The following is a 12,878-nucleotide window of genomic DNA, read 5'->3' as shown; positions in this document are numbered from 1 at the left end:
ACCCAAAGGCAGCTCCTCCTCCACACTACACTTCCTACTCCCATGTTCCCCCGAATTTACCTCCCTCCCTCCATGTGCATATACACTGAGGGAGAGAAACATAGGAGTCTTATTGTCCACTATCCCTAGGGAGAGCTTTGGCTTTCACAGCTGCCCGCACCAAACTTGAGCTGGAGGATTTGTCAGAATAATCTCCCTCAAATTCCTTTTGGAATCCCTGGAGAGTCGCTCAAACAGTGAACACCACTGACCTAGTGAACTCATGGTACATCAGGATGAATAGGAAGGCAAAGCTCTAATTCTTGGGATGGACTTCCGGATCCTGAGCTGATCTGAGCAATGTTGATCATATTCTTGAAAGACTATAAACAATCTATCAGAGGGACTTGTGCCAAGTTTTTATTATATTCCTGGAAAACGATAGCTGTCCCAACTCCAATCAAGAGTATTTCTAGGGCTTTATGGCTGGAATCACAAAGTTTGGCAAACAGTCCTGATCTCTACAGCAGATGATGGGGACTGAAGGATACTCTGGTTCAGTGACTTAGAATTGTTTGATAATGAGGTTGCTTCAAAAATGGCTTTCTTACCATGCAGACTGTGAAACAGCTTATAGTTGGGGTGCCCAGGTCTTAAAATAATAATGCTACTTCTGCTTTAAGTTTGATGGTAATTCAGAATTTAAGGAGAGATAAGAAAACTCTATTCAAATACCTAGTGTTAAGTATTTAAGGCGTGAGGTTACTTGAAACACAGAATACGGTCTTATAAATTTGTTAATTAAAAGTATAAAGTTTGCCAGATCTATAACACCTTTCTACTCATGCCATTCAAATTATCATAGAAAATTGTCTTCTAAATTAAAAGACTAAGAATAGGCCACCACCAATGGTCAATTTAAACTGTAAAAGATGGTGTGCCCCTGAAATGGACACAATTAGATGCTCAATTAGTTTCTGTCTACCAAAGAAAGGAGGCCCAGAAGTGAGCATCTAACTGGGGTGTCTCATTTGTCTCTGCTTCAATAATCTGGCTGTTTTCTACTTCCTTCATTTCCTTTGTGGGCTACTGTGCAACAAAAGTACCTACATTATCCGATTCAAAATTGAATCCTATGATACTGTAGCCTGAGGAAAAGAAACATTGAATATCATTCCTAGCTTTAGACCCAGAAGATATTTAGGAAATGTTACTGTATATACACCACAAACAGCATTAGTGCTTTTAATTTCTTTTTTATGGGTGCAATGGAGATTAATTTGCATGAGCTCGTTTCAATTTCTGTAATAAGATCTAAATTTTGCATTAAGCTTTCCATCTCAAAAACAAACAGTTAAAAAGGACACATTTCTTCTTTCAAATGTTTTCATTATAGTTCTATTTTACAGTCCTTGCATCTAATATTCACTTAAAAGCTTGAATATATATACCCATAGGTTCTAATTTGTTTCCTGATTATCTCCTGTTTCTACCAAGAAACTTCCCAAGTTCCAAATGCTGCACAACTTGACAAAGCACTAGAACTACCAGAAGGGGTATCTACAGATCCAGGGAAGGTATTTATTGTATTTAATGCAAAATCAGAACAGGTCAGCTACACTCAGGAACAGTGTTCCATGAAGGGAGGCATTTGTTGTAAATCCTGAGATTGAACTGGTTATAGAATTGGGGATTTCAGGGAAGTATAAAGCCTACTGAAACACAGGGGACTTGCTGTGCCATGCCATTGTTATTAAACACGGAACTAGATTATGGACAGGCTACTTTCTAGTTGCAACACAGCTGCATGATGGAGAGATCAGACTGCAATCACAGTAAGGTGACACCACAGTCTCACCAGGGATAGAACAGCAGGTGAAACCTTGAGGAAACAATCAAGACAACTGTAGAAAGGGAGATGTTCTCCAAAACAATTGGCATGGTTTCTTGAACAGGTTAGTGCCATTAAAAATAAAATAGGAGGGCTTCCCTGGTGGCGCAGTGGTTGGGAGTCCGCCTGCCGATGCAGGAGACACGGGTTCATGCCCCAGTCCGGGAAGATCCCACATGCCGCAGAGTGGCTGGGCCCGTGAGCCATGGCCACTGAGCCTGCGCGTCCGGAGCCTGCACGTCCAGAGCCTGTGCTCCGCAATGGGAGAGGCCACAACAGTGAGAGGCCCGCGTACAGCAAAAAATAAATAAATACATAAAGAATAAAATAAAATAAAATAGGAGAGAACGGCCAAGATGGTGGAGTAGGAAGACCCTGAGCTCACCTCCTCCCATGGGCACACCAAAATTACAACTATTTACAGAGCAACTAGTGATGAGAAAGACCAGAAGACTAGTAGGAAAGTTCTTCTACAACTAAAGACATAAAGAAGGAACCACAATGAGACAGGTAGGAAGGGCAGAGATGCTGTATAGTCAAGACCCATACCCGTGGGTGGGCAGCCCACAAATGGGAAGATAATTACAATTGCAGTGGTTCCCCACAAGGAGTGAGGGGTTCAAGCCCCACATCAGGCTCCTGAGCCTGGGGGTCCTGCACCTAGAATGTTTGGCTTTGAAGGCCAGTGGGGCTTACTTTCAGGAGAGCCAGAGGGCTGTGGGAAATAAAGACTTCATCTTTAAAATGCACACAAAATCTCACATGTGCTGGGACCTAGGGCCGAAGCAATAATTTGAAAGGAGCCTGAGTCAGATGCACCTGGTGATCTTGGAGAGCCTCCTAGAGAGGTGGGAGGAAACTGGAGCTCACCCTGGGGACACAGACACTGGTGGCAGCCATTTTTGGAAGCTTGTTCTACCACAAGGACACTGTTGCTGGCCAATGCCATTCTGGAATCCTCCCTCTAGCTTATTAGTGCTGGGACTGGCCCCACCTACCAGCCTGGAAGCACCAGTACTGGGACATCTCAGGCCAAGTAGCTAGATAGGTGGGGATAAAACCTCACCCACCAGTAGGCTAGCTGCCTTAATACCCCCGAGCCCACAGCTGCCCCGGGACTCAGTCCTGTTCCCCAGAACCCTCACACCAGTGAACCTGCACTAGCCCCGGGACCTCATGGGCCTCAGCCTCACCCACGGCAGGCTGCCACTAGTCCTGGGAACCCCTTGGCCCTGGGCCCATCCACCAGCAGGCCAACACTAGCCCCAGGATCCCCCCAACCCCAGGTTCCAGCCCCACTCACCAGCAGGCCAACACCAGCTTTAGGACACCCCAGACCCCACAGACAGCTGTGTCAGGAACAGGTCCCACACCAGCAGGCCATCTAGTGGATCCGGGACACCTAGCCCCACAACCACCATCCTAGAACCTGGCTCCACCCATCAGCGGACCAGCACTAGCCCCAGAACACACCAGGGCCTTGTACCCAGCTGCCCTGTGACCCCGCCTCACGCACCAGTGACTAGCAGCTTCAGCGCAAGACAGGGCCTGACAACAAACCAGTTTTTTAAATACATATATATATTGCTATATATAAACCAGCCAGGCATACCAGACCACCCACAGTAGTCAGCCTGTCACAACAGAAGGACCCACACAGCCCACATAGGGGGCACCCCTAGAGCATATAGCTCTTGTGACCAGAGGGAAGTGCATTGCTGGGAAACACAGGACATCTACAAAAGTCCACTTCTCCAAGGTCAGGAAACATAATCAACCTACCAAATATATAGAAATAAAAACAGCAAATTAGGTAAAATCAGGTGACAGAGAATATGTTTCAAATGAAGGAACATGATAAAACCCCAGAAGATGAACTAAGTGAAGTGGAGATAATCAATCGACCCAATAAAGAGTTCAAGGTAGTAACTGTAAAGATGCTCAAAGAACTCAGGAGAAGATTGGGTGAGCAGAGTGAGAAGTTGGAAGTTATTAATAAGGAGTTAGAAAACATAAAGAAGAACCAAAGATAAAGAATACAGTAACTGAAATTTTAAAATACACTAGAAGTAATCAGCAGTAGATTAGATGATACAGAGGAATGGATCAGTGAGCTGGAAAACAGAGTAGTAGAAATCACACAAGCTGCACAGAAAAAGGAAAAAAATTTTAATGAGGATAGCTTAAGAGACCTCTAGGACAACATCAAGGTACTAACATTCACATTATAGGGTCCCAGAAGAAGAGGAGATAAAGTGGTAGAAAACTTATCTGAAGAAATAATAGTAGAAAACTTCCCTAACCTGTGAAAAGAAATGGACATCCAGGTCCAAGAATCACAGAGATTCCCAAACAGGATCAACCCAAAGAGGACCACACCAACACATACTGTAATAAAAATAGCAAAAATTAAAGATAAAGTGAGAGATAAAAATAGCAAGAGAAAAGCAACAAGTTAAGTACAAGGAAACTCCCATAGGCTATCAGCTGACTTTTCAACAAAAACTCTGCAGGCCAGAAGAGAGTGGCAATGTATTTAAAGAGATGAAACAGAAAAACCTCCAACCAAGAATGCTTTATCTGGCAATGCTTTCATTCAGATTTTACAGAGTGATCAAAAGGTTTACAGACAAGCAAAAGCTAAAGGAGTTCAGCACTACCAAACCAGCTTTACAAGAAATGTTAAAAAGACTTCTTTAAGTGAAAAAGAAGAGACGACTACTGGAAATAGGAAAATTATGAAAGGAAAAATCTTATTGGTAAAGGCAAATATCCTATAAAGGTAGTAAATCAACCACATGTAAAACTAGTAGGAAGGTTAAAAGACAAGCATACTAGACTCATCTATATCCATATTAAGTATTTAAAGGATATAAAAAACAAAAAGATGGGAAATATGATGTCAAAAACAATAAACATGGGGGAGTAAAAATGTAGGATTGTTAAAATGTATTTGAACTTAAAAGATCAGCATCTTAAAATATATATTGGTATATATAAACCTCACGATAACCACAATCCAAAAATCCATAATAGATACACACACACAAAAAGAGAAAGGAATCCAACCATAACACTAAAGATAGTCATCAAATCACAAGGGAAGAGAGCAAAAGAAGACAGAAAGAAAAAGAACTACAATAACAACCCCAAAACAATTAATAAAATGGCAATAAGTACATATCTATCAATAGTTACTCTAAATGTAAATGGACTAAATGTTCCAATCAAAAGACATAGAGTGGCTGAATGCACACAATAACAAGACCCGTATATATGCTGCCTACAAGAGACTCACTTTAGATCTAAAGACACACATGGACTGAAAGTGAAAGGATGGAAAAGGGTATTCCATGCAGACTAAAATGAAAAGAAAGCCAGGGTAGCAATACTTATATCAGGTAAAATACTTTAAAACAAAGACTACAACAAGAAACAAAGAAGGACATTACCTAATGATCAAGGGATCAATCTAAGAAGACAATTGTAAATATATATGCACCCCATATAAGAGCACCTAAATACATGAAGCAAATATTAACAGACAGAAAGGGGAAAACAGTATTACAGTATTACAGTATGACAGTATTACAATAATAGTAAGGTAATTTAACAACCCCCACTTACATCAATGGACAGATCATCCAGACAGAAAATCAATAAGGAAACATTGGCCTTAAAAGACACATTAGGCCAAATGGATCATATCCATATACATGAAACAGTCCATCCAAAAGCAGCAGAATACACATTCTTTTCAAGTGCACATGGAACATTCTACAGGATAGATCACATGCTAGGCCACAAAACAAGTCTCAGTAAATTTAAGAAAACTGAAATCATAACAAGCATCTTTTCCAATAACAACACTATGAGACTAGTAATCAAATACAAGAAAAAAATGCAAAAACACAAACATGTGGAGGCTAAACAATATGCTACTACACAACCAATGGATCACTGAAGAAATCAAAGACAAAATTTTTAAAACCTGGAGAAAATTAAAACAAAAAAACACTATCCAAAATCTATGGGACAAAGCAAAAGCAATTCTAACAGGGAAGTTTATAGCAACACAAGTTTACCTCAGGAGACAAGAAAAATCTCAAACAACCTAACCTTACACCTACAGGAACTAGAGAAAGAAAAAACCCACAAAATTAATAAAAGGAAAGAAATCATAAAGATCAGAGCAGAAATGAAATAAAGACTAAAAAAAGAAATAGAAAAGATGAATGAAACTAAGAGCTGGTTGTTTGAAAAGATAAACAAACTTGATAAACCTTTCGCCAGACTCATCAAGAAAAAAATAGAGGGCTTCCCTGGTGGCTCAGTGGTTGAGAGTCTGCCTTCCGATGCAGGGGACATGGGTTTGTGCCCCAGTCCGGGAAGATGCCGCGGAGTGGCTAGGCCCGTGAGCCATGGCCGCTGGGCCTGAGTGTCCGGAGCCTGTGCTCCGCAACGGGTGAGGCCACAACAGTGAGAGGCCACGTACCGCAAAAAAAAAAAAAAGAAAAGAAAAAAGAAAAAAATAGAGAGGGCCCAAATCAACAGAGTCAGAAATGAAATAGGAGAAGTTATAACCAAGGCCACAGAAATACAAAGGATCATAAGAGGTAACTACAATTATATGCCAATAAAATGAACAACCTAGAAGAAATGGACAAATTCCTAGAAATGTACAATCTCTCAAGACTGAATCAGGAAGAAATAGAAAATATGAACAAACCAATTGCCAGTAATGAAATTGAAACAGTAATAATAATAATAAAAAAAACCTCCCGACAAACAAAAGTCCAGGACCAGATGGCCTCACAGGTGATTTCTACCAAGCATCTAGAGAAGAGCTAAAACCTATCCTCCTCAAACTATTCCAAAAAACTGCAGAGGAAGGAACACTTCCAAACACATTCTTCCAAACATGAAGCCAGCATCACCCTGATGCCAAAAGCAGACAAAGACATCACAAAAAACCCAGAAAATTACAGGCCAATATCACTGATGAACATAGATGTAAAAATCCTCAACAAAATATTAGGCAAAACAATCTTCAGAAAATAAGAACAAAGCTGGAGGTATCACACTCCCTGATTTCAAACTTTACTACAAAGCTACAGTCATCAAAACAGTATAGTACTAGCACAAAAACAGACACATGGATCAATGGAACAGAATAGACAGCCCAGAAATGAACCAAAACTTATATGGGCAGTTAATCTACAACAACGGAGGCTAGAATATACAATGGGGAAAAGACAGCCTCTTTAATAAATGGTGTTGGGAAAACTGGACAGTTACACGCAAAAGTATCAAACCAGAATACTCTCTCACACTATGCACAAAAATAAACTTGATGCATTAAAGACTTAAATGTAAGACCTGAGACCATAAAACTTCTAGAAGAAAACATAGGCAGTATGCTCTTTGACATTGATCTTTGTAATACTTTTTTGAATATGTCTCCTCAGGCAAGGGAAACAAAAGCAAAAATTAACAAATGGGACTACATCAAAGTAAAAGGCTTTGCACAGTGAAGGAAACCATCAACAAAATGAAAAGCCACATTCTGAATGGGAGAATATAATTGCAAAAAATATATCCAATACGGGGTTAATATCCAAAATATACAAAGGTCTCATACAACTCAACATCAAAAAACAAACAACCAGATTAAAAAACAGGCAGAGGATCTGAATAGACATTTTTCCAAAGAAGACATACAGATAGCCAACAGGCAGATGAAAAGATTTTCAACATCACTAATCATCAGGGTAATGCAAATCAAAACCACAATGAGATACCACCTCATACCTGTCACAATGGCTATTAACAAAAAGACAACAAATAACAAGTGTTGGTGAGGATGTGCAGAAAAGGGAATCCTCTTGCACTGTTGATGGGAATGTAAATTGGTACAGCCACTATGAAAAACAGTATGGAGATTCCTCAAAAAATTAAAAATAGAACTACCATAGGATCCAGCAATTCCACTCCTGGGTACTTATCCAAAGAAAATGAAAACACTAATTAGAAAAGATCTATGTACCCCTATGTTCATTGCAGCATTATTTACAATAGCCAAGATACGGAAGCAACCTAATTGCCCAACAATAGGTGAATGGATAAAGAAGATGTGGCATATATATACAATTAAATATTACTCAGCCATAAAAAAAGAATGAAATATTGCCATTTACAATGACATGGATGGACCTAGAGGGTATTATGCTAAGTGAAATAAATCCAACTGAGAAGGACAAATACTATATGGTTTCACATATATGTGGAATCTAAAAAACAAAACAAATGAACAAACATAACAAAACAGAAAAAGAGTTATAGATACAGAGAACAAACAGGTGATTGCCAGAGGGGAGCGGGAAGGAGGAAAGAAATAGGTGAGGGAGATTAAGAGGAACAAACTTCTGGCTGCAAAATAAATGAGTCACGGGTAGGAAATGCACAGTGTGGGGAATATAGTCAATAACTATATAATATCTTTGTATAATGACAGCTCAAAACTGACTTACTGTGTTGATCATTTTGAAATTATATAAATCGAATGTATATCAAGTCATTATGTCATATAACAGGAACTAACATAGTATGGTAAGTGAATTAAACTTCAAAACAAACAAACAAACTCATAGAAAAAGATCAGATTTGTGGTTACCAGAGGCAGTAGGTGGAGGGAGGAGGAATTGGATGAAGGTGGTCAAAAGGTACAAGCTTCAGTTATAAGATAAATAAGTACTAGGGATATAATGTACAACATGATAAATATAATTAATACTGCTGTATTTATATATGAAAGTAGTTAAGACAGCAAATCCCAAGAGTTCTTATCACAAGGAAAATTTTTTTTCTATTTCCTTAATTTTGTATCTATATGAGATGCTAGATGTTCACTAAACTTGTGATAATCATTTCATGATGTATCAAGTCAAATCATTGTGCTGTATACCTTAAATTTATACAGTGCTGTATGTCAATTATATCTCAATAAAACTAGAAGATAAAATAAATAAAATAAATAGAAATAGAGAAGGTAGGGGATGGGAGAAGCTGTGCAAATTCAAAGAGACATAGGGGATACAACCAGATACAATGCATGATCCTGTTTTGCGCTCTGGTTAGAGAACTAGTTGGTTAAAGAACAATATTTACAATACAATTTCATTTTGATAAAATATACGGGTGTGTGCATGTATATGTATATACACACATAGCAAAGGATCTGGAAAGATATATGGATATGCACCAAGGTTCACTGTTGGGTAATAATACCTTAGTGTATCTGGGTTGTGGGAATGTGGTGGTTTTACTTATTTATTCTGTTTGTTACCTATTATTTCTTTAAGCTTGACTTATTATTACATAAGTAATCATTAGAACTGTCAATTTATACTACTGAGAATATTGAAAATAAAATAAAAATAACTGTCAGGAATTCTTAGATCTAATAAATTCTAAGACTTTCAGTTTACTCACCCGTACAATGGGGATAATATAACTCTTCTTTGGTTGTGTAGAGGCTGGAATTAGTCGATGGCAAGCGCACAGCGCTAGGGTTGTCGTCACTGTTGATTGATTCCTGCTGCTCTCGGGACCCAAGTGGGACGGGGCGGCCCAGGGACTCCCGACTGGTGGTGATGTAATTTGGGCACAGCTCTCAGCCCCCTCAGGAAGGGGGCGCTGGGGCTTCCTTGCGTCCCGGACGCGCGCTGGTGGCCATTCCCGTGGGGGCTCCGCGCCCCGAGCGCCAGAGGCGGGGCCGCGCCGTGTGCACCCGGGGGAGCTCGGGGCAGGGCAGGGCAGGGCCGGGCGGCGGCGTCCGGGCACCAGGTTGCGGAGGAGGCCGTGAAGAGACCAGAAGCGCCACTGGCCTCGCCCGTTCCGGCGGCCGTTCTCACGGAGAGCGGGGTCGGCCCGATGGCCAGTCGAGGGCACAAACACCAGAGCGTCGGAAGCCTGGCCGGGACCTGGCGGCGCTGTGGAGGAGGCTGGTTCCAGTGGACGGAAACCCCGAGCCTGCCGAGAGGGACCTGAGGAAGAGCGATTCCCAACAGCCCCTAGAGGACGCTCCTTCGGCGAAGGAGGCGATGGAGGGGCACGGCCACGCACACCGCGCAGCCCGCAGAGACGGATCGCACGGCCGCGAGCACAGACCAGAGCTGCACAGACACCCCTCAGAGCTCGTGAGGCCCTGCCACGGGTCCCACGGCCGGGAGAGGGGCGAGGACAGAAGGCGGTGCCGCGGGGGTTCCCCAGTTTATTCTTCGGGGCGGGGATCATCTGGTTACAGCTGGTCTCCTCCTCAGTCTAGCCGTCCTTGTCTGATGTACGGGGACTGTCACAGACGCCTGGTGGAGGCCCGTGTTGCACAGCAGAGGCCTGGAGAAGGCCCCTCAGATGCCCGTTGGGCCAGACTGGACCGCCGCCTGGGTGCACCCCAGGGAAGAGGGGCTGGGAGTCTAAGCAGGGGACACCAGCCTCCCCACAGGGACAAACGCCTGGTCTATACCAAGGGACACGAGAAGTCCTCTGCTTTGACCAGACGAAAATCAGGCCTGGCCTTTCCCCACAGGAAAGGCCGCGGTCTCTCCCCCGGAACAGCGCAAACGAGAATCCGCCCTCTAGTGGTGTCGAGAAAGAGAAGGAAAGAGAGGGTCGCGGCATCCAGGTTTTACCTCCCTTCAGACAAGCTTCAGACCTTAAAAAGCGAAAGCACGAAGACTCCGAGAAAACCAAACTGGACAAAAACAAGCAGCATCTCGACCGCTTGGACATAGCAGAGGGGACAAGAGGCCTGTTACCCAAGGTGAAAGAGAAGGTTTCCAATAACCAAAAGATTCAAGAAGGGAAAGTAAGACCTCCTCATTTGGATGGAAAGCCTGAGGGCTTCCTCCCTAAAGGTGAGGAGGTGGATATGGATAATGAATTCAAGCCGCCCACCATGTCTTTTGAGTCATACCTCAACCACAACCAGCCTAGGGAGAAAAAGAAAAAGATTATGAAAACTTCAGCCACTGCTCTTGAAGAAAAAGGACCTAAAAAATATGATTCAAGTGAAAACTTGGACTTGGTTCAGGAACTACCTAAGGTGAATGAAAACAGATCAGAGAAGCTGCAGCCCTCTGGAAACGTCTGGGCCAAGCTGGAAAAAGTCCCCACTGATGCACCAGTGTGGCCGGACCTCCCATTACCCAGGGTCCAGGCCAATGACCGTCCACTTCTTGCCTCTGGATTGATGTCCTCCTTACGACCAAAGCAAAAAGCACTGTCTTCACCCCAGGACGAGGAAGAAGTTGGATTTACTGGACACAGAATGAATTCTAAGATGCAAGTGTTTTCTGGCTCCAAGTGTGCCTATCTTGCCAAAATGATGACCTTGCGCCAGCAGTGCATCTGGGTACTTAAAACAACATCAATTCAATCTTTAAAGTGGGAGGAGTCCCATATTCAGTTCTTGAACCCATCTTGGAGAGCTGTACACCTGATCAGCTGTATCGCATAGAGAAATACAATCATGCATGAGTCCAAGAAACAGACAAATTATGGAAAATTCACTCTCACCAAAACTTTAGGAAAGAAAGGCCAAAAGAGCACGAGACATGGCGAGAGATGTACATGCGGCTTCAGGATGCCCGAGAGCAGCGGCTTCAAGCACTGACAGTGAATATCCAATCTGCACAAGTCAATAAGCCCAAAGGCCAACAAGCAAAGATGATCCTTCTCAACTCTCTGGCCAGGCCACCTTCTGACGTTCGAAGGAGGCAGGAGAAGTTTGAAATAGGAGAAGCAGCTGCCCCTGAAAAAGTCAAGATCAAACCAGCCCTGTACCCCACAGGAACCATCCATATTCCCTCCAGCAGAAACAGCCTTAACCTCACCCGTGAGGAGCCAGCCAGAGCCTGCTCAAGCACCACCAGTACCCACTTGCCGCGGGTAGTCTGCAGCAGGAAACCTGCAAAGAAAATCACCCCCATGATGGCCAAGACAATTAAAGATTTCAAGAACAGGTTCTCCCGACAGTAAATTGAGGCCTTGCCTTGCAGCTGGAATTCCAGAGGAGGAATACAAGGGCAGTGGGTGTTAGGGAATGGGACTTCCAAAGGAGACCAGAATGTTTTGCTTTGTGGAAACTTTTGGACTCTGACTACTGTAGTTTTCAAGTGCTGTACCTGTGAGCTGCCATAGCCACTGCCTCCTGCCTGGAGAACACTTCAGAATTCTGAAGATGAGACGCCTCAGTCCCACTGATGATTTTAAGATTCATTATACTTTTGTTGTTAACTAGCCTCTTTGTAAACAATATGACATAGTCTTAACAAATATTATCCCCAGATTGTGTTTATATAAATAAACAAAAGTACTTAACATGAGATTTTTTTTTTACTCTCAGAGTAGATGAGGTCTTCTTGGACACAAACCCAGAAGCAATTAATTAAAAAGACTGATATATTTGACCACATAAAAATTTAGAAATATATAAAACAACAAGGTCGAAAGATAAACAACAAACTGGGAAAGATATTTATAACTCAGTTAACATTCAGAAGGCAAATTTCCTTTATATATAATAAGGCCCCACAAATTAATGAGAAAAAAACCCAATAATTTACTATAAAAATGGGCAAACATAGGAAAAGATGGTTCACACAAAAGAAAACACAAATGACTCTTAAATATATGACAAGGTGCTCAATCTTACTAAAATGCAAATAAACATAATATGAGGGAGGTGGTGGTGGTGGGATGAATTGGGAGATTGGGATTGACATATACACACTAATATGTATAAAATAGATAACTAACAAGAACCTGCTGTATAAAAAAATTAAATTCAATTAAATTCAAAAAAAAGAAAAAAAACCCATAATATGATACAAATTTTCACCTACCAGTTAAGTAGAATTCAAAAGCTTAATAGCCTGCTGTGTTAGAGCAGATGATCATACATTACTAGTAGATGATAAATTAATACAACTTCTATTGAAGTTAATAG

The 12,878-nt window shown here is 41.9% G+C and overlaps 2 protein-coding genes across 2 annotated transcripts in view; one reads left to right on the top strand and one right to left on the bottom strand.

Moving 5' to 3' along the window:
• Positions 1–12,878, bottom strand: part of KATNAL2 (katanin catalytic subunit A1 like 2) — a 95,990-nt gene that overhangs the window by 70,687 nt on the left and 12,425 nt on the right. The gene's annotated exons all lie outside the window — the stretch shown is intronic.
• LOC132436384 (elongin-A-like) lies at positions 3,706–11,908 on the top strand. Its single transcript, XM_069541340.1, is given in 5 exon segments — positions 3,706–3,835; positions 9,540–9,839; positions 9,842–10,435; positions 10,438–11,286; positions 11,289–11,908. Coding segments are annotated over 5 exon segments (2,493 nt in total).

This window comes from Delphinus delphis, chromosome 13 (genome assembly GCF_949987515.2).
Source record: "Delphinus delphis chromosome 13, mDelDel1.2, whole genome shotgun sequence".
Taxonomy (NCBI): domain Eukaryota; kingdom Metazoa; phylum Chordata; class Mammalia; order Artiodactyla; family Delphinidae; genus Delphinus; species Delphinus delphis.
The sequence above is the reverse complement of the archived record's forward strand: the minus strand, read 5'-3'. Positions and strand labels throughout refer to the sequence as shown.